Genomic DNA, 20,451 nt, shown 5'->3' with positions numbered 1-20,451 from the left:
AAAGTAATATTCCATGCTCAGATGTCTGCAGCAGGACTACTAGGTGGGTATGGGGATGTGGTAACTGTCTCTATCTTGGCTGGGTAATAGATGGGGCTACAAAGTTTCATCACTTTTTAGCAAGTCTGTGGCAGTGATTGTACAGTAACTCCTGTCCATTGATTAAAATTCTCAAGAGATTCTCATGTACTTCAGTTACCTTTTTCTTTGTGTATGAATTTATCCTTCGTATAATGACAGATGAATATTACAAGGAATCTTGTAATCAGGATTTAAATGCTTGTTATTACAGTATTAATATTGGAAACATGTTACAAAATATGATACTTGAATTATAAACAGCTTTATTGGTTTGTTGATGTGCAGATGAATTTATGTATTAGAGCAACTAGGAATTCATTAAACAAATGAGTTTAATAATTGAATAGATTAGTTGCATTGAAACTTAAAATTATATATAACAAGACTCCCTTTTACTTGTCTATAATGCACAATTTACTAGGTAATATAAATAAGTTAGAATTGACAACTAAAGTTAATTCAATTGAAACTTGGTCATTATTAAACTAACATCATATAGGCCCAAGATAGCATTTGCCATAGTAAAGTTTTAAAGCTGTGATGCACATGTCTAAATATAATCATTATACATGTAAACAAAATATTTCTATATACAAATCTATTACTATCAATAAAATTAAATTTAAGCTATTAATCAATCGTCTTCAAATTCTTCTATCCTGAAGTCTTCATCTGGATCATCATCCTGGTTATTTACACCTGGTTCCTGTGCCTCTAAATATGGTAGCGAGACATTTCTAGGGACTACTTCCCTTACCTCATCTTCTGTGATAGACGCATCAGCATCGACCTCTCCAAGTCGCTCACTGGTAGTCTTCAGATGGACTTCGGAGAACAGTCCCACTTCTTTTGTCAAGGAAAAATGACCTGAATGAAAAAATACTAAATTATAATTTCATGAATAAATGTTATATTTTTCCAATAAATTGGAAGTTTCTTTCTATTAATATATCAAGATTGAAATTGAATTGGTAAAGGTTTATATGCATGTTTTCACACATGTTGTATGCATACTCTAGGTAAACAAGTATGATGCAATTCATAATGTGAGTAAAACCCAAGTTTTGTTGCTAAAAAAATTAAAATTTTTGTCTATGTCCAATACACAAGTTGACTCCCAATGTTAAATAAGCCACCGATGATTGATTGATGAAGATTAAGCCACCCAAAAGGTGGCACGGGCATGAATAGCCCGTAAGTGGTGGCCCTTTTAAGCCATTACCAGTATCAAAAGCTGATACTGGAGATCTGTGGAGGTGCGACTGCACCCTGCATGACGGGAGATGTCTCCCGGACCAAATGGTGACCAGATGGTGTAAATAAGCCACCATGAAGACCATATCACATCAGAGTAACCTTACTGAGCAAACCTAACCTTAAATTAGGTAGTGCAGTTAGGTTCCAACAGTTTAATAAATGTAAAGATGAAACTCCCAACTAAGTAGGACAGAAACAGCTGATGACATTTCAATTCAGAGAGGATGAAAACAACCTATAGTAACACACAGTAATGCTGCATGTCAACAAAGGCACAAAATATGAAGGTATCAAAGGGAATGCAAGCAGTAACAGGCAATTTGATCCAAAATTGGCTGTGCTTGTGTAATGAAGTTCATTACATAGCATGACACTACTATATGGATAGTTGTATTTTGCCTCAGTATTATCAAGATTAGCCTGTGCTCAAAAAATTTTTTTTTTTTTTTTTTTATTTGTTTTGGCACACAATTATTTGTCCAAATACAGTATGCTTAAACAAATCACTCACAATAAGGAAAATTTAGTGATAAATTGCCAAAAAAGGAAAAATTCCTGGAAATTAACTGATTATCAAAATTTGAAAGAGGTGTAACTAAATACCATCTTGAATATGCTATAGGCAGGACAATGTTTAGTGTTCAAGATAAGTTACAAACAGAACACAGTAATTATCAAAAAGCACCAAGCTGGGGAGACTATGTAGCACCACCAAAGTCGCAGATTATCCAAGAGGTGCTAAATATCACTAAGGATGCTAATACGAGAACACAAGTGCAGAAGGCGAGTAATATCAAAGGTATATGATTCACCAACAGAACGCAGTAATTTAAGCTTAAGGTTAAAGTCTGACAATAGTGGCACAGCCTAACTTAATGCATGCTATATTATACCCATCCTAGCACTATACAGTTTTGGAAATGCAAAAATTAAGCTACAAGCCAACTTAATGCAGTGTTTTTTGGGGTATGGGTGAATGTTTGTATGTGTGTATGTATATATATGACAATAACATGGCTCACAATTACAAGCATGCATAAGGATCCATTTTATGCATTGCAACCATCTACACATGTTTACCTTTTCCTTCAGCGGTCAAAATCTTGGCTTTCATTGGGACAAAAACTGTTGTTAATTCCTCTGAAGTCAGTGAAGCCATTCGGTGTTCATTCTTCAGGTATAATACATTCTGCTGACCTTCCTTGTGCGCTTTGTACCACTGAGGTCGTGTGAATGGACGCCACCCGCCACCTGAACTGCTGCCTTTGTTTGCATGCATCAGACCTCGTATTGTTACAGAGGCTGCATAATCTTCCAATACTTCCCTGCCCTTTAAATATATAAAAATAGTTTTAGTACAAAAATATAAATATTTAATGACATTTTATTCAAGATTAAATTTTTGGTATACAGTGCCTCCACAGTTTAACATCAATTCAAACAGGACCCCATTTTGGTACACATGAAGGCTTGTTACACCTGTGCAATAACTCAAGGCAATGGAATGACAATGTTCGTAATTATTTCGCCTTCATTTCCCCACCCTCAAAATAGGAAGTGAATAGTGCAGAACCTGCATTTGGAGATATAGTAATAAAACAAAATATTTAAATAAATAATTACCAACAAATTGTTATAATATAACACAAAAGTTCATTCCTGTTACATGGGTTACAAACATGGGAAAAATAGGTTACATCGCCAGTCATGGCAAAGTTGTACATTACTGTACTTGCATACTTTACAGACGGTGTGTGTTTGTGGAAATGACAAGTGTAATTGCTAAAGTGTAGTTACAGGATGAGAACTATCCTCATAGTGTCCTGTCTTCCCAGTAATCTGTCATGTGATGCTTTGAAACTAATGACAGTTTTTGGCTGCTACCACCACCTCACTTATTCCAAATGTCTACCATTCTGTAAAGGTGAACTTTTTAATGTTTTTTCAGCAATTTTGTTTCCATAGTTTGAACCTATGTCTTCTTGTTCTTGAAGTTGGGTTTAACAAAATTTTCTTTGTCAATTTTGTCGATTCCTTTTACTATGTCTATATACCATCAGGAGTGCTGTGGGTGGTAGGAAGAGCTGTGTTGTGTGGGTAGTAGAGACCTGTTGGTGGATGGTGTGGGTGGTTGTTATGACAAGGGTGCTCTTGGATAGTGAAACATGATAATGTTGCAAATAAATAAAGTGAATACATTGAGTCTGGAGGCAGGTGAGAATGCATTGCTGCCAGACATATACAAGTGATTATTGCCATGTAAGCTCCAGGCTAGTTTTAAGAAAAAATAATGTGTAAATTAGTGAATTAATAAACGGCCAGAAGGGTACATTATATATGGTGTGACAATGTAAAAAAATGGGTGGTGGTTAAATAAGTCAGGTAGACTGTTACTGTATGATCATTTGGGCTACTCTGAGGCACCGTGGGAATGCAGATTCAATTGCTAACTGAACTGAAGGATTAGCGGTCATATTTTGTTGACTCTTGGAAGTTTGCCTCAGATAAGTCCTTGTGTACTCTTTAATAACTGGCCCACCAATCTTCTTTAATAACTATTCTTACTGTAAGCAATTCTAAGCTTTCTCCACTGTTATTGTTTTGGGGGGACCGAGTTTAGAGAGGATTTCCTTAAGTCTTTATGGGTTATGGGATATTCCAACTGTACCTCCTTCAGATGTTTTTGGGCCTGCCTAGTGTGTTTCATTTATGAACCTTTATCCCTGTCTCTGGGTAATTTTGAGCATAAAGTAAATGTCAATAGACAGTGCCAGGGGGGTTTTGTCATGGGAAAGGATTCTTTGATTAATAAACCATGAAGTATACATGATAGTTATTCCTTGTGTCCAGTATGGAGGATTCTATCAGACCCTAAAGCAGGTAAATTTATGGTAGTACTTTACCCGGGGGCCAGGACTTGACCTGGAGGGCTTGCTGGAGTGTATGTTTGAAATGAATAAAGCAGCCCTAAAGCACAGTATAGTGGGTAGGTTTACACTGAGTATACCACAACAAGTATCACAGCCCCATGACAGTGGTAGGGAGGGCTGTGGGTGCTAACTAGTTTAACTATAGTTGGTTCCAAGAGTTCTACTCTCTCCAAGAATGCTATGTTTTAGTCTGACCAACACAGAAATTACTGGAACTGGAGGTTGGAAAACTAAATAGGCACTGTAATAAGCAATCAACAAACCGTCCACTCAGCAGCTAAGACATCGGAGTCAGTCAGGTGCTGCAATGCCTGGCCTGCACTGTCAATGTCCGAGAAGAAGGCCAAGCAGTTGTGGTGCAAGAATACACTAAAACTTGCTGCTCCCATGGATGTGTTTTCATAAATACTTTCTGGATTTTCCTGGAGTGGAGTTCTTTCATTGAGCTGAAGGTGCTTTGGCAATGGTTCAACCACACCCACATCTTGGTTACCTGAGGCAAGGGAACGTATCAAATATACGGGCCAAATTACATTAAAATGTAAAAAGCAAAGTGTTATCACTAAAATCATACCCTGTTTTAACATTCCCATTTTTTAAGGGGGTGTAACTTCAACATAGTAAATATCTATTTTAAGAATCAGTCAATCCAACAAACACCAAATCACAGATTACAAAAACTGCCATTACTCCACACTACCCATTATTAAAATAGCACTGTAATTATCAAATGAAGACACAAAGCTGGGAGAAAACTAAAAATGAAGGTCTACAAATAAAATTTTGTATACCAATATCATTAGAGCACTGTTCTTTGATCTACAGTATATGTCTTACCACTAGACCTGCTCATTTGTGCAGTTTTAGTGCTGTAAACTGCTTAGTGCTTAGCCTAATTAACATTAAGCACTTTGTAGATAGTATTTTTTATGTGGTAAAAACTCTACCACATAAACCTTCCTCTACTCTTCTCACTTGTGCTCCCAATATCCCTACAACATTCAACTCTTTATTCTCATTTCTGATCCTTTTATCACATTGCTTCCGTAGAACCTTTCACCACTTCCATTCTGTTTTGCTCATCATTTACTCTCCCCACATTCCACACAACTATACAAGCCAACTTTTCTTTCTAGGACCTGAGCAGATGCAAGGCCTTGATTTGAAGCCAAATCTGCCCTTCACGTGAAGAAGTCACGAAGTTATATTTCTAGTTTAATCTTCCCACTCCTTTACTGCAACAGACACAAGGGTATTTGCAGCACATACTGGTGAGGGATAAGGTTTCCCCATCCCTATTGTGTTACTAATAATTTTAATAATTTTCAAAGTGAAATACAGAATAGTAGAAACAATTTAAAAAAAGTACTGTATATCCAAAAATTAAAAATTTAACATTCTCTTACATCGACCACCATTTTGTGTGCTGCCAGGAAGATTTGACCATACTATTTTAAGATATTTTGCCATGTGAACAAAAATATAAAGAGCGGTACAGTCAGGCTTGATTTAAAACACTGAAAACTGAGGTCTGTATTGATATAGAAATTGGTCTGTTATACCACCCATTAGCCATATTCATGCAGTAAACATTTTTCAGAAATTAATACATGAACTTTAATACAATGCAAGTTGGTAACACTTACGTTTGCAATAAAGAACTTTCCCCAGTGCTCTGAAGAGAAAGAGAGAGGCATCCTTCCCTCCTACTGTAGCAAAACCATCAACACCATTATCATCAAGTTTAGCAGCAGCACTTTTTCTTGGTTGATGCTTGCTTTGTGATTTAGTTCTGGTTGATGTTCTTCCCACAGTCGATGATCCAGTGAATAACCCCTCGAGGTGATGCACATCTGCCGCCAGAATTAGGTCACATTCAATATACACAACAAACACAAGGAAATTTATAGTAAATACTGTATTGTAATTATCTTTTAACACTTTCGCTCGGGGATGACGCAGCATTGCGTCATCCGTTTACTGGCGGCAATGCCGGGGATGACGCAGCATTGCGTCATCCACTTTACAAATTCGCCAAAAATCAGGTTTGTATCCGATTTTTTGGGGACTGGTTTTAAAATGTGCGCCGATGTCTTCCCATTTCCTTTGTTGAGCCTCGTGGCCCTCAGGCGGCTTGGCACACGCCGTGGGCCCATTGTCTTTGCTCCACTGTTGTGACCAATGTCGTCTCCCCTCGCATCTCAAACGTGTGAACATTTCGGCTATTTTCCGTGGCTATATTTCTTACTGCGGCTTTAGAAACTATCTACGCTTACTCCACGATGGATAGTAATCATGAACAAGGCCCTTCCAGGAAGAAAATTGCGAAAGAAAGGCTTGAAAAGGGTGGGAATTGGGAGTGTAGTAGGAAGGCCTCTGAGCGCTCACTCACGGCTAACGCGTGGCCCGTCTTCAACTCGTCGGCGGTTGGAGCGTGACCAGGTGTTTTTTTTTATATGCTAATGTTCCTCTAGAGAATTTTATTACGAACCCATTGAGACCAAAATGAAAGACCTAGGACAAAAATTGAGGTGACCAGAGTGAAAATAGTGAAAACATTTCATCCCGTTTGCGCGCTCCCGGGTAACTCGTTCGCACTTTCTCTGTTTGCTGCGGGTAATTAGCCGGGCTTTTGGAGTTTATATGCATTTAGTGCTGTAGAGAATTTTATTGCGAACACAATGATACCAAATTTATTCTCGTAGAAGGAGAATTGAGGTGACAAAGTTGAAGAGAGTATACACTTTTCGGAATTAACGCGCGCTTCCGTGACACGCTGGGGCCCATATCGCCCTGTCAAGGGGTGGCGCGCGGGGTGAGCGAAAGTGTTAATACTTGGTTGGGTGGCCTTTCTTCTTCATGGCTTGGAGATATGAAAGTGCTAAGTTTCTTAGGTGTTCAGGTGAGATGTTTGCCCAGGACTGACAGATGGCCTTCTTGAGCCTGGGTTTGGAACCAACATCATTCTCTTGCAGATCCTCCTTTAACATGTGCCAGAGGATCTCAATTAGGTTGAGATCTGGGTTGTTACCTGGCCAAGCCTTTATGAAGGGTACCATCCAGCCATCATGCCACTTGGTGTCAGATTTGGTAATGTGAGCAGGAGCACCATCCTGTTTAAACATGCTGGCATGTGCAAGCTCAAAAAAATCCAGCAAATATTCACAAAGCAACTCCAGGTAAACAACTCGATTCACTATGGATTTTAGGAAACACACCAAGCTTGTCGAAACCCCTGCCTGAGATAAACCCACACCATAAGAAAACCAAGTGACTTGATGACTGCATGCATCCCTTTCATGCTAATCCTTTCTAAAGATTTGCCAGGTAACAGCCAAGATCTCAACTGAGATCCTCTGGCACATGATAAAGAAGATCTGCAGAGGAAAGATGTCAGCTGAAGGACATCTTGAGCTTGGGTTTGCCCAGGACTGCCCATCAGTCCTGGGCCAACATCTCACTTGAACACCTAAGAAACACCTAATCTAGTGTAGAAGGCAAGTTTCTCACAAGCACTGAATACTGCATACATGAGTCAGTGGTAAGGATCACTAACAAGGCTCACTCTTCCTCTGGAACTACCCAAATTCCTCAATGTATTAGAAATCAAGGCATTAAAGTATGCTTGTAGTAATTATGTCTACACACATCCTCTAGTACAACCCTTTTGAAAGATTTGATTAATATACACTCTTAATTTAACTTGCCCAGCCCAACCACTTGGGCTAGACAGTAGAGTGACGGTCTCGCTTCGTGCAGGTCAGCGTTCAATCCCCAATTTTCCAAGTGGTTGGGCACCATTCCTTCTTCCTGTCACATCCCAAATGCACATCTGACCCCTTCCAAAGGCTAATGTGCCAAGCCAGTCATAATGGCTTGGCACTTTCTTCTGACAGTTCCCCTCCCTTCTATACTTACCTGGTTTGCATACAACGGTAAAATCCAACCCCACTTAGCCTTACCATTTTTAATATGATCTTAATCTGTGTGTGTGTTCACCTCTCATAATATCTCAAAAGTTATTAATATTCTCTTAAGAGTTTTTTCAGTCATTACACACTCACCTTTTTTAACTGCAAACTGAAGAGAATTGATTGCACTCCGTATATCACCACCTGAAGTTTCTGCCAAAACCTGTAAAGCGTCACGAGAAGGGAGCGAACTTCCTCTTCCCTCATCACGCGCACTCTCCATGCTGACCACTCGATTTAATGCCTTCACCAAGAGTCCACTTGCTATTGGATTGAACCTAGCAAACATTTCTATAATGAGCGCATCATAAATGTACGTTATTTGAATTGTATAATTTGTTACTGGCTTCCTTTATATTCCATGGCACTAATTATTTAACCCTTAGCAGAATGAGACATAGGAAATTGGTTATTCTCTTCAAACTAATTTTTTTTTTTTAATATTTTAAAATTATATACAGTATATGATACAATGGCATATTATGACACAGTATATTAAAGCACAAAAAAGTTTTTTGTAACTCAAAAGAAATACTTTATACAAAACTGAATAAATAATTTAATGTTGCCACCTGGCATATCTTGGCTAATTCTATGTCAAAATTATTTATAATTACCAAACTGTATTCCTAAATACTTTGAAATATATAACTCATATAAATAATAACCATTAAAGTTTATATAATTTTTACAAGAATTTTACAAATACAAAATTTGTGAGTCTAGTACATTGGCAATCATATCAAATTTTATGTTACGTTATGCTATGTTATCCCTTAGGTAAATTTTATGTTATGTTATTCCTAAACTTGATCCAGCAACCTTTATATATTAGGCAGTTCCTAATTACTGCCCAGTGCATAAGGGGTCCATTGGTGAACATGCAGTGCCAAATTATCTCTCTCTCTACACAGGGCCCAAAGCATGACTGTTCTATTGCATGCTACCCACAAGGAATATTTTAATATTTTGCCAAGAGAAACCTGTTATCTAGCATTTTGTAAATATATGCATACATGGTTGATATGTTTATTATAATGCCTTTAGTGAAATATGATCTAATTTAGATACAAAGAGAGGTGAGAGAAGTACCCACATTATGTGATGCAGATAATCCAAAGATAAAGTAATAATGCAGGATATTATGCAAGTATGATTGTTATGACAATTTGCAAAACATTAATATACTATTCAATTCTAAGCTTATTTAAAAATTTCATTTTTGTTATGTAATATCTGAAGAATGGGTAGATTGCTAATGATATATGTTAAAAGTATAGCAACGTATGAAAAAATATAATTTTGTAATTAAAAAAAACAGTACAACTGCATTTTTGTAGTTTACTGACACAAAAGTATAATGTAAAGTATATTATATCAAAGTTACCCCTACGTTATGTTAATCACTGAGAGTTCCTGCTGTACTTCAGGCGGGAAGAGGTGCTTGGCGCTGCTCTGCTGATGGGTCGAATCTGTCAATATGAACACAACAGGACTGCCGATGGATCTTTGATTGTACCGTCTGCAAACAAAGAAGAAATGGTTACCATTTATATCCCATATACAGAAGACACTGTAGCTGCAACTTTCTGCTTGACATCTCCATACAATTTTGAAATTTTTCATTTACATTTTAAGTGTCGGTATGATATCCTGTGACCAACACTTAAAATGACAATGAAAAACATTTATCATACATTGTAATTAAATACTGTAATTGAGAACTTAGACATATTTCTCAAACATTGGATTTTGCAACATAACATGCATCACTTTGGGCTTACCAGCTAAGTCAACAAAAGTCTTTTATGGGTTTGTGCCAACACCAAGCATTTAGGAGACCCCAAACAAAATTCAAATTTTGTCTGTGAAACTGATTACATTAGTGAATGTATATATACAGTACTGTATAAAATAGAGTACCGAGTGTTATGAAATGCCCTTTATGGGCTGTAACTTGGCAGCTCCCTCGGTTTATATAACTAGCACAAATAAAACACTGAATATACCAGGCTCCCAGCGGAAATCTCGGAACACTGGGGAGAGGCACCATTTTCAGCAGTAATGTCCCATACATGTGACTTGGAGTTTGTGACACTCAGAGGTCAACCCACCACGAAGACGAACAGCATGAAAACTAAGAAATACGTTTATAACACTCAAGCCTCCCACTGAAAAGTGTTTGTAAATGCCAAGTCACTAAATAACTAGCTATCTGCAGAATGGTCTTTGCTTAGGCACACTTTCACATCAGTTTTGTCAATTTTGTGTACATTTTCAGTACTTGTGATAATATTAGTACAGTGCTGTACACATAATAATTTGCCGTACGAGTGTTTTATTTAGGTTTAACATATTTTACCACTAATTGTATTTGGAATTAGCACTAGAAGCCTTTAAGCATGAATGAGCAGCAATAACATGTGATGCAATAATAGATTGAGTTTTGGGCATTTTGTGAATATTTTTGTTAAATATTTTTGATAATGTAATTTGTAAAATATAATGTTGTCCATCCATTTGTTTACGAGGACAATAATACATTATCAAGGTGCATAACAAATTAACTAAACTAAATATGGAATTGATTACAGTGGAGATCTTTTCACTATTTTCAACTTACAGATGAGCATATACAGTAATTAACACTGTCAGCAGTATCTCTTTTTGTGGTTTCTCGCCATGTTTTATTTATTTATATATACAGTACAAGAGTTCTTACATTCTTGTACAGCACACGCAGCATTTTGTGGACACTATGCCACGGGGACTGCTGTACTACTACTACTACTACTACCGTAGTACGCGGAATGCCACCACCACTACTACTACCGTAGTACGTGGAATGCCACCACCACTACTACTACCGTAGTACGTGGAATGCCACCACCACTACTACTACCGTAGTATGTGGAATGCCACCACCACTACTACTACCGTAGTACGCGGAATGCCACCACCACTACTACTACCGTAGTACGTGGAATGCCACCACTACTACTACTACTGTAGTACGGGGAATACCACCACCACCACTACTACTGTAAGGGCGACAGTAGCCTAGCAAAGACAGCCTGTAGAAAACCAGTGGTAGAAATTGATATGGGTGTTTCATTAGCAGTGACAAAGAGAATACTTAAACAAATATCTAATGAAAATCTCGTCAACCTAACAAATTCACAAAGACCTGAAAGTTGTAGCATTAAATATTATGATAGATATCGTGAGGAGACATTCACATATGGGACTAACAGAACAAGAACCCGGCAATGTGATGTTATAGTGGCCAGAATATGCCTGGATATAGACATATCTGGCAGTTTTCTCAAAACCCAAATGTCGAGTACACAATGTGTCAACTTTGTGAAAGAGAAAACATGCACTCTCTTGAACATTATATTGTAGAATGTCCTATATTAAATGACTTTTGCCCCTCCTGGGCTAAGGTATGCTGAACTCTGTAATTAATATATGAGTACTGGAACACTTGATATATTGGACTTGTACCCAAGATTGACCATGTAATGTATCAATTATACAATGTATGTATGTGATGTAACTATATAACCAGAGCTTGTAAAAGCACCTTAATCACCTTCAGTGATTAAGTGCTTAATTGCACACTAGTTTCTCTGTCAGCTATCTCACCCTGTCAGAGTAAAAGAGACAAATGTATGTGAATGCATGTGTGTGTATATATGCATATGTAGGTATATATGTGCTTGTATGCATATATATGTGTATAAAGTACAAATGGAAGCTGATCAAAATTGCATTTCACCTTTGTAAATGCACATTAATGACACTTCGAACACTTTACGTAGGACATACGTAAATCTGTGTATCTATGTATTTACGTATGTAGGTTAGCTTAGCATTTTAACACTTTCGCGTTCCACAGACTGAATAATTCGTCACTCATTTTTCTACTGAATGTGTTCCAACGACGCAATACTGAGTCACTCATTACAATATTTTTTAAAAATTTAAATTTTATCAGATCAATCTGGTAGTGGTTTTAAAATAAGCGCCTTTAGATTGCACACAATTTGATACCAAAATCAAAGATATAACATGAAACTTGATGTCCAAACACTTGAAATATTATAAATAGGTCTATGGTCTGAATATTAAAATATTTGTTAAAATTCTATTTATTGTCCTATTATCTTGGGACTTGTTTTAAAATGTGCGCCTTTTTATTGCGAACAATTTGATACCAAAACGAAAGATGTAACACAAATATTTATGTCAGAACACTGGAAAGATATAAATAAATTTGTGATGATGAGCGTCCAGAATTAAAATATTTGTTAAAAATCCAGTTATTGCTCTATTATTCTGGGACTAGTTTTAAAATAATCGCCTTTTTATTGCGAACAATTTGATACCAAAACGAGTGACGTAGCACGAAATTTGATGTTATCAAATTGAACGAGTTGAACATTAGGTTGCAATGTACAAAATGGTGCTCGTTCATGGGTAACTTTAGGCTTTTCTGCGGGGAGGCACTCCAGCCTTTTGTACATTTTATTCATACACATCTGTAGGGAATTTAATTGCGAACACAATGATACCAAAATGAGCGACGTAGCACGAGAATTAAGGTAAAAAAATGGAACGAGAATGCACATGTTACTGATTTTGTGCGTTTTTGCCGACTTTACGCTTTGCTGTTGGGAGTCACGCTAGGCTTTTGGACATTATATTTATACACACCTGTAGAGAATTTAATTGCGAACACAATGATACCAGAATGAGCGACGTAGCGCGAGAATTAAGGTGAGAAAACTGGAACGAGTATACACATTTGAGTGTCACCGCGCGCTTACCCGCACGGAGGGGCCACGATCCCCCTGTCAACCGCGAGTTTCCACGGAGCGCGAAAGTGTTAAAAAGCACCGAATCACCTTATGTGGTTGATTGTTCAATAAACCCCTGAACTATATGTTTAACAGATCTCTAACCCTGTCCATGGAGGACAGAAGAAAATGTATATATGCTGGTTAGCATTGTAAATGTGTGGCCACGTCTATGGTAGAAAATAATAATACAGGTAATAATAAAAAAAACTACTATTGTAGTACAGGGAATACCACCACTACTACTACTACTGTAGTACGGGGAATACTACTACTACTGTAGTATGAGGAATAATACTGCTACTACTGCTGTAGTACGGGAAATACTGCTACTACTACTACTACTGTAGTATGGGGAATCATGTACTACTTATCTTAAGCACACAAGAGTTTGACAACATATTTTATGGGTGGAAGTACATGTTTTATCGAAGATTATTTGGCACACACATACGGGTGGATGTAAAAGCCAGTTTTATTATCAGAATAAAATACTGAAAGAACACCAGCCAAAGTATTTGGCTTCACAAATTCAATATTAAGTTTTTGCCCTTTTGGACACTATTTGTGCTGAATTATAATAGTAAGATGGCTCTCTCTCACTGATTTTTGTATTTTCTGATAACTAATAAAGAATGAGATATGCCAATAATTTTATGGCTATATATATCCCAACAACTATGTAGAAGTTGGCATGACATTAACATTAGTAAAATTATGTAGGTTCATTAAAAATATATAAATAAGAACGAAAGAAACAGCTTGCATACCTAAGCATTGTTTGGAGCAACGATGCATCTCTTAAGAAGGTATTAGGAAAATCCTCGACACAGACCAGGTTCTTCTCCTTTCCTGTTCCACACACACTGTTGTATTTGCTCGCACGGATAAGGAAGTCCCAAAAGAGTGACGTCTGACTGGCTGATCTCACACTGTCTCCAGGGATCCACGTGTTTTCTAGAAGCAGATGCATAACGATTAAAGAGAAACTTTCCATACTATCATCAATATCACCACTTTGCTTCCCATTTTCATTGAGTTGGGAGGCATTTAAGGAATTCTGTGTTACAATGCAACATTGTAATATAGATAAACATATGAGCTAACAAAAGCTTGCATGTTGCAAATTTTCAGTCCTCATTTAATGTGTATACAAGAGGAAAGTATATTTACTTTTTATATACCAAAATAAAGACTCCAGACACACAGTATAAACAGATATTCAATTCACTTTTACGGAACTATACACACAAATTATCAGTGTTAGTGTGTTGAAAACCTTCACTGACCCACCTTGGTCCAGGAATGATGAATTATTAGCAGTTGTTGGGTTGATCCACTCCACAAAATTCAACCCTGCCTCCTTGGCCAACACCCTCACTGTGGCAGACTTCCCGCAGCCAGCCGGGCCTGTCAGCAACAGGAACCTCCTACCCTACAAATGCCAAACTGAAGTAGCATAAGGTAAAGCCACTAGAATAGGGAATTATATCGAGTGATTTAGTTCAATTTATATTTTAGATAAAAATGGCAAGCTGGGATTTTCCAAAAAATTTTAACTATCATAGTGAATACAGTAGTGTAAATATGTATTTTTAGATTCTTTTAGACAAAAGTGGAGTGGCATTTTTATTTAAAGCAAAATGATGCACTTATTAAAAACAAAACAAAAACCCATGTACTAAGCCCTATATAAGGTAAAGTTGCCAGTATTGGTAATTAACAACCATCAGTAAAATAAAATTACAGTACTGTATAGTATTTCATAAAGCTTTGCATAAAACTAAATTCCCCCAAAAATTTCTGAAATTTATCACACTTGCAAATAAAATATATAGGTTAATTCCCAAGCTCAGACAGCCTCACCCTTACCTTTCAATTACTCTACTACTAAAATTTAAACTATGTATTGTAGCCAATTCTGAAGAAACAGGTGAAATATCAATACAAAATTTCTTGACCCATATTTCCCAGGAAAAAACTTTCCGGTGGAAAATGACTTTCCATATACAATTTTCTGGCAAATCTTACCTTCATACCAGCCATGCTTTCTACCAGCCACGACTCTACTTCTTGCACTTTCTTCTTGTGTACAGACAAGTCCTCCCGGGTCATAGGGGCATACAAATCAACCCACAAGACTGTCCCTCCCTGCAACAGATACGGAATAAGTTGACCAGATGACACACTAGAAGGTGAAGGGTCGATGACGTTTCGGTCCATCCTAGACCATTCTCAAGTCCATTGTGATGAGGAATTGATGATTGATTGATAAAGATTAAGCCACCCAAGAGGTGGCACGGGCATGAATAGCCCGTAAGTGTCACCTTCTAGTGTGTCGTCTGGTCAACATACTTTAGCCATGTTATTGTGACTCATCGCCTGCAGATACGAAATAATATTCCACAATACATAGTTTATCTTAGTGACAAAAAAAAGACATGTTCAACTTTAACCAAGATATCCAATGAATAGTTACAGGGACAACATTGCTCCTCACCCCCTCCACCTCATCCGCCACGGAAAAAAATTGATGTAGAGAGTAATAAAATATCTTTTTGAGCCAGTATCTCAATGCTTCCTGAACCTCACACGCTCCCATTGTGATCCCCCACACAGACTGAATTGTTCTCTAGGGTCTCATTGACTTTGTTCTCCATGACAAGGAACTCAAGCCACCACCCACTGACCATGTTACATCAAGACTAACACCCCTCAGCAAGTGATACAATGGATCCTTATACAACATGTACCCAAATAGCATGTTTTTGACACAACACCATTTTCATTTACTGACAAATAATTTATTGTACACTATTTTTATTTAACACACATACACATGCACATACACTGCGTGCTCACTTTTTCAACTCTGGCTTGCTTCTCAGTTCATACTCACTAACTCTCACAACTGATTACAAATATAATGGAATATATTGGTTGTAAACCACCTTCGATTGCAACTAATCATATATACTTTTTGTGACAATTACAGTTTTACTAGTACCGGCTACAAATGATAGAAAAAGGGTTTAGTGCATATTTTTATACCCAAATCACCTAGAAAAAATTACTGTTCTGGAATTTGAGAATTAGCCTAAGCTACAGTATTCACTATTTTTTTAATATATTAGTAGTATACTGTATTATATATTAAGAAATATTTAAAATATTTGCTTTTATACAAACTCCAAATAAAAAGGCTCAAACTTCATACCTGATGTGTTTTTTTCCCGAGGCGAGAAAGAGCATTTGGTTCTCTATGACGTTTTCGTGCCTTTTTTTCAGTGGGAGGAGAGGAATTCAAATCAAAGTCATCAAAAGTGGGAGTGACCCAGGAAGAGATCTGTAAAGTTAAAAGAATTAAGACACTGAAAAAAAGATATATTGCATTTAACTCCTGTAATCTGTGTTGGGAAACATTTCAAGTACTATTAGCTGCAGAGACAGTACAATGAACAAAAAGGAATACAGGGTGTTTTTCACTATTCAATATTGGGATTTATAGCCTCATGGTAGGTATTGAACCCAATAAGATGATTATGTGTTACACTACTTTCCCTAGGACATGATACGTGGATCATGTGCAATGTGCTTATTAACAATATCCCACTATCTGAACCCTGCCATGTAAGTATACAGTATATACTGTACCACTAACAAAAAGAGTAATGAAAACCTAGCGGCACTTAAAGCAGTGATAACCGACAATTTTAAATCTTCTGTAAGTAATTTAAAGTCACATGAGCATTATGTAAATACTGATGGCTTGGTCCAACCATCAACAGGTTATATTACAACAGCATGGAAGATTTTTTAAACAGTAGATGAACACAAACTATGTTAAAATAAACAACAAATGTCACATATTGAAGGGTGAAACAAGCTCTGGACCCACAAAGCAACATGTAAGGGAGACACAAGATGATCATCAGGGTTCCGGAATTTAAGGTATCCATGCATTCTGCATCATTTAAAGTCACGCCAATCATCATCAAAGCTTAACTAGATGTCTAACACAATGGTTCTAAAAATACAAATTGAAAAATTCCCCAAAACTCGTATCCAAGTATTTTACTCATAGCTGTAGTTCAAGGAAGAAGGCTAACTAGAAGCAAGAGTGCATGGCTATGACTATGACTAACAATGACTAACAAATCTCTAACCCTGTCCATGGAGGACAGAAGAAAGTGCATTTATGCTATCTTGAGGTTATCTTGAGATGATTTCGGGACTTTTTAGTGTCCCCGCGGCCCGGTCCTCGACCAGGCCTCCACCCCCAGGAAGCAGCCCGTGACAGCTGACTAACAACCAGGTACCTATTTTACTGCTAGGTAACAGGGGCATAGGGTGAAAGAAACTCTGCCCATTGTTTCTCGCCGGCGCCTGAGATCGAACCCAGGACCACAGGATCACAAGTCCAGCGTGCTGTCCGCTCGGCTCCTTAGTTGGCTACCAACAACTAAACCCTGTCTGCTCATTCTGTGAATTCATTAGCTGTAATTGTTACACATTTTTTTTGCTAAATTGGTATTGTTGTTGCCACATTAGCAATAATGTGGCAGCTACCTACCTTTCCTAGAAATTCTATGGCATTTAAAGTTCACAATAATCCCACATGCACTAATTACATCAATACAGTACATGTTCCCAAGAAATTCTACGTGCTACTAATGGTAATCTGCGGCAACCTCACATACCAATGCAACATCTCCCCAGGCATTCCAGAAACTAATATAACAGCCTCCAACAGAAACCAAGCAGTTTCCCCATCAACCAAATTACAAGCAGCCTGGAGCTAGAAACAGCATCATGTGGACCGGAATATAAGGCCGCCAAATCACAGCAGCAACCAGTTTCACTCCATAGGTGGTTAAGAAACATTTCAGTTATACTGTACAATGAGCCGCCTAACTAGACGCTGCCATCTCTACCACTACCAGCATTCGACAGTAGCACACTACGGCTCAACCTTTCACAACACACCACCAACCTCTGTAACCAAGTTATATCAAATATACATCTGAAACTACCATACTGTGTGCTTGTTACATCCTAATACAGTAGCTAACACTTGAAAGAAGTAGCTAACATTACAGCATCAAACCCACCATTTGTCTGCTCTTCTTATTAGCCATGATGTCTGCATGTGCCAGTTCTTTAAGCAGTCGCTAAGAAATCTGAAAAATAGTAAGACCAAAGTTAAATTTTGAATTGTCAAACACAGGTGATATTTTCAGCCAATAAATGAATAACATACATATAAAATTTACCAAAAGAGAAGATACAATAAACACCACATACATCTTTTAAATAAACCAGAAAGAGAATATTACTAAAGACAAGCACAGTAATAAATATGAATATTGTACATGTGAGTCAAGAAAATAATTAAGATGTGTGCTGGGCATTCATCCTCATATTGAAGGTAATTTCCTGTTGTTGAAGCTATTATATAATTAACCGGTAGAATGACGGCTTGTTGCAAGAGTATCATTCACCCTATAAATATCATCAGTTAGATGTTTAAGAATATGCATATTACTTAAGAATATGTATATCACAGGGCAGATCAAAATACAGATTAAGGAAGACAGGGAATGATCTTCATGTGTGGTCAAAAAGCACACTGACATAGAATTAACCATAACCACTAATGCTTGTTCTTGCCCAAGTTTTCAAAATTCAAATTCAAATTCAAATGTTTATTCAGGTAAAGTACATACATACATACAAGGGGTGATACAAATATTGATGAATTTATAGATAGAGCTAGTACATACATTGCCTAAAGCCGCTATTACGCAAAGCGTTTCGGGCAGGAACAAAACATTCAAAACATACAAAAACATTCTATAAAAACTATACTGAAAGAAAAATTACTATGTTGTACAGTACTACTGTGATGTATTATGTGAAGAGCAACAAAGTTTACTGGAGTACTCATTCACTACTGGACAGTCAACGCCTTTATGGAGTAATTAATGAACAATGAATTGTTACGGAATATGACCATAGGTGGTAGATAGGCAGTAGATAAGGAGTGAATAACCCATAGATGGTAGATGTTTGGAGTGAAAGGCAGTAGGTGGTAGATGTTTGGAGTGAAAGCACATAGGTGGTAGATGTTTGGAGTGAAAGCACATAGGTGGTAGATGTTTGGAGTGAAAGTACATAGGTGGTAGATGTTTGGAGTGAAAGCACATAGGTGGTAGATGTTTGGAGTGAAAGCACATAGGTGGTAGATGTTTGGAGTGAAAGCACATAGATGGTAGATGTATGGAGTGAAAGCACATAGATGGTAGATGTATGGAGTGAAAGCACATAGATGGTAGATGTATGGAGTGAAAGCACATAGATGGTAGATGTATGGAGTGAAAGCACATAGGTGATAGATGTTTGGAGTGAAAGTACATAGGTGATAGATGTTTGGAGTGAAAGTACATAGGTGATAGATGTTTGGAGTGAAAGTACATAGGTGATAGATGTTTGGAGTGAAAGTACATAGGTGATAGATGTTTGGAGTGAAAGTACATAGGTGATAGATGTTTGGAGTGAAAGTACATAGGTGATAGATGTCTGGAGTGATAGCACATAGGTGGTAGATATTTGGAGTGAATATGATCTTTGGGCGACAAAGTAATTAAAAACAGGTCCCCGGGAGTGTGACAACTTCCTGGGGAAGAACAGCAGTTGGCCTAACAGGCTCCCTGCCCTTCAACAACAGCAAACGAACCATTAACATATAAATTCACGGTTAACTTACAGACAAGTGTAAGGGAAGCAGGACGGGAGAAGACACACAACTCTCCTCAATCTCGTCAAGTTTTACACTGACTAAATGGATTGATGTTGACGCTTTTTCATTCATTCCGAATACATTTTTATTATCAAGTTTCAATATCAATTCTTGACGTGTAAAATAAAATATTTCAGTGGTATAGACATGACTAATAGATGTTGGAATAGTTTAAGTGGAGCCGGTGAATGGTAATGTTATGATTTATTTTAAAGAGTGAAGCAAGTGTAGGAAGAGTGCACGCCGCTGGAGGCGTTCCAGCAATCACAGTTGAGGGACTCGACCACATTTATTTATATACAGGAAGGTACATCGGGTTCGAGAGAATACACAGCACAGTATTTACAATCTTGTAAAGCCACTAGTACGCGCAGCGTTTCGGGCAGGTCCTTAACTAAACAACCAGCACCCCCTTAACCTTAACCTAACAACCAGCACCCCTTAACCTTAACCTAACAACCAGCACCCCTTAACCTTAACCTAACAACCAGCACCCCTTAACCTTAACCTAACAACCAGCACCCCTTAACCTTAACCTAACAACCAGCACC

The 20,451-nt window shown here is 37.5% G+C and overlaps 1 protein-coding gene across 1 annotated transcript; it reads right to left on the bottom strand.

Annotated features, from left to right (window-relative positions):
- Positions 1 to 327: 327 nt before the first annotated feature.
- Positions 328 to 20,163, bottom strand: Rad17 (Rad17 checkpoint clamp loader component). The gene is made up of 12 exons (XM_045758468.2): positions 19,868 to 20,163; positions 18,213 to 18,281; positions 16,319 to 16,447; positions 15,133 to 15,252; positions 14,395 to 14,536; positions 13,872 to 14,058; positions 9,633 to 9,761; positions 8,333 to 8,517; positions 5,915 to 6,121; positions 4,532 to 4,761; positions 2,419 to 2,668; positions 328 to 948 (listed from the first exon to the last, which is right to left on the bottom strand). Exons 2-12 carry the CDS (start codon positions 18,237 to 18,239, stop codon positions 716 to 718), a joined length of 1,839 nt encoding a protein of 612 aa, XP_045614424.1. The 5' UTR covers positions 18,240 to 18,281; positions 19,868 to 20,163; the 3' UTR covers positions 328 to 715.
- Between the last annotated feature and the right edge of the window lie 288 nt (positions 20,164 to 20,451).

This window comes from Procambarus clarkii, chromosome 59, assembly GCF_040958095.1.
Source record: "Procambarus clarkii isolate CNS0578487 chromosome 59, FALCON_Pclarkii_2.0, whole genome shotgun sequence".
Lineage (NCBI taxonomy): Eukaryota > Metazoa > Arthropoda > Malacostraca > Decapoda > Cambaridae > Procambarus > Procambarus clarkii.
Note: the sequence above shows the minus strand (reverse complement) of the source record. Positions and strands in the feature narration are given on the sequence as shown.

Excerpts from the sequence above, each read along its gene's own strand:
- Rad17 (XM_045758468.2), bottom strand. The coding sequence starts at position 18,239 with ATGGCTAATAAGAAGAGCAGACAAATG. Across the intron at positions 14,059-14,394 it reads TTCATCATTCCTGGACCAAG|AAAACACGTGGATCCCTGGA; the intron begins GTGGGTCAGTGA and ends ATCTGCTTCTAG. Across the intron at positions 4,762-5,914 it reads GAAAGTTCTTTATTGCAAAC|GTAACCAAGATGTGGGTGTG; the intron begins GTAAGTGTTACC and ends CCCTTGCCTCAG.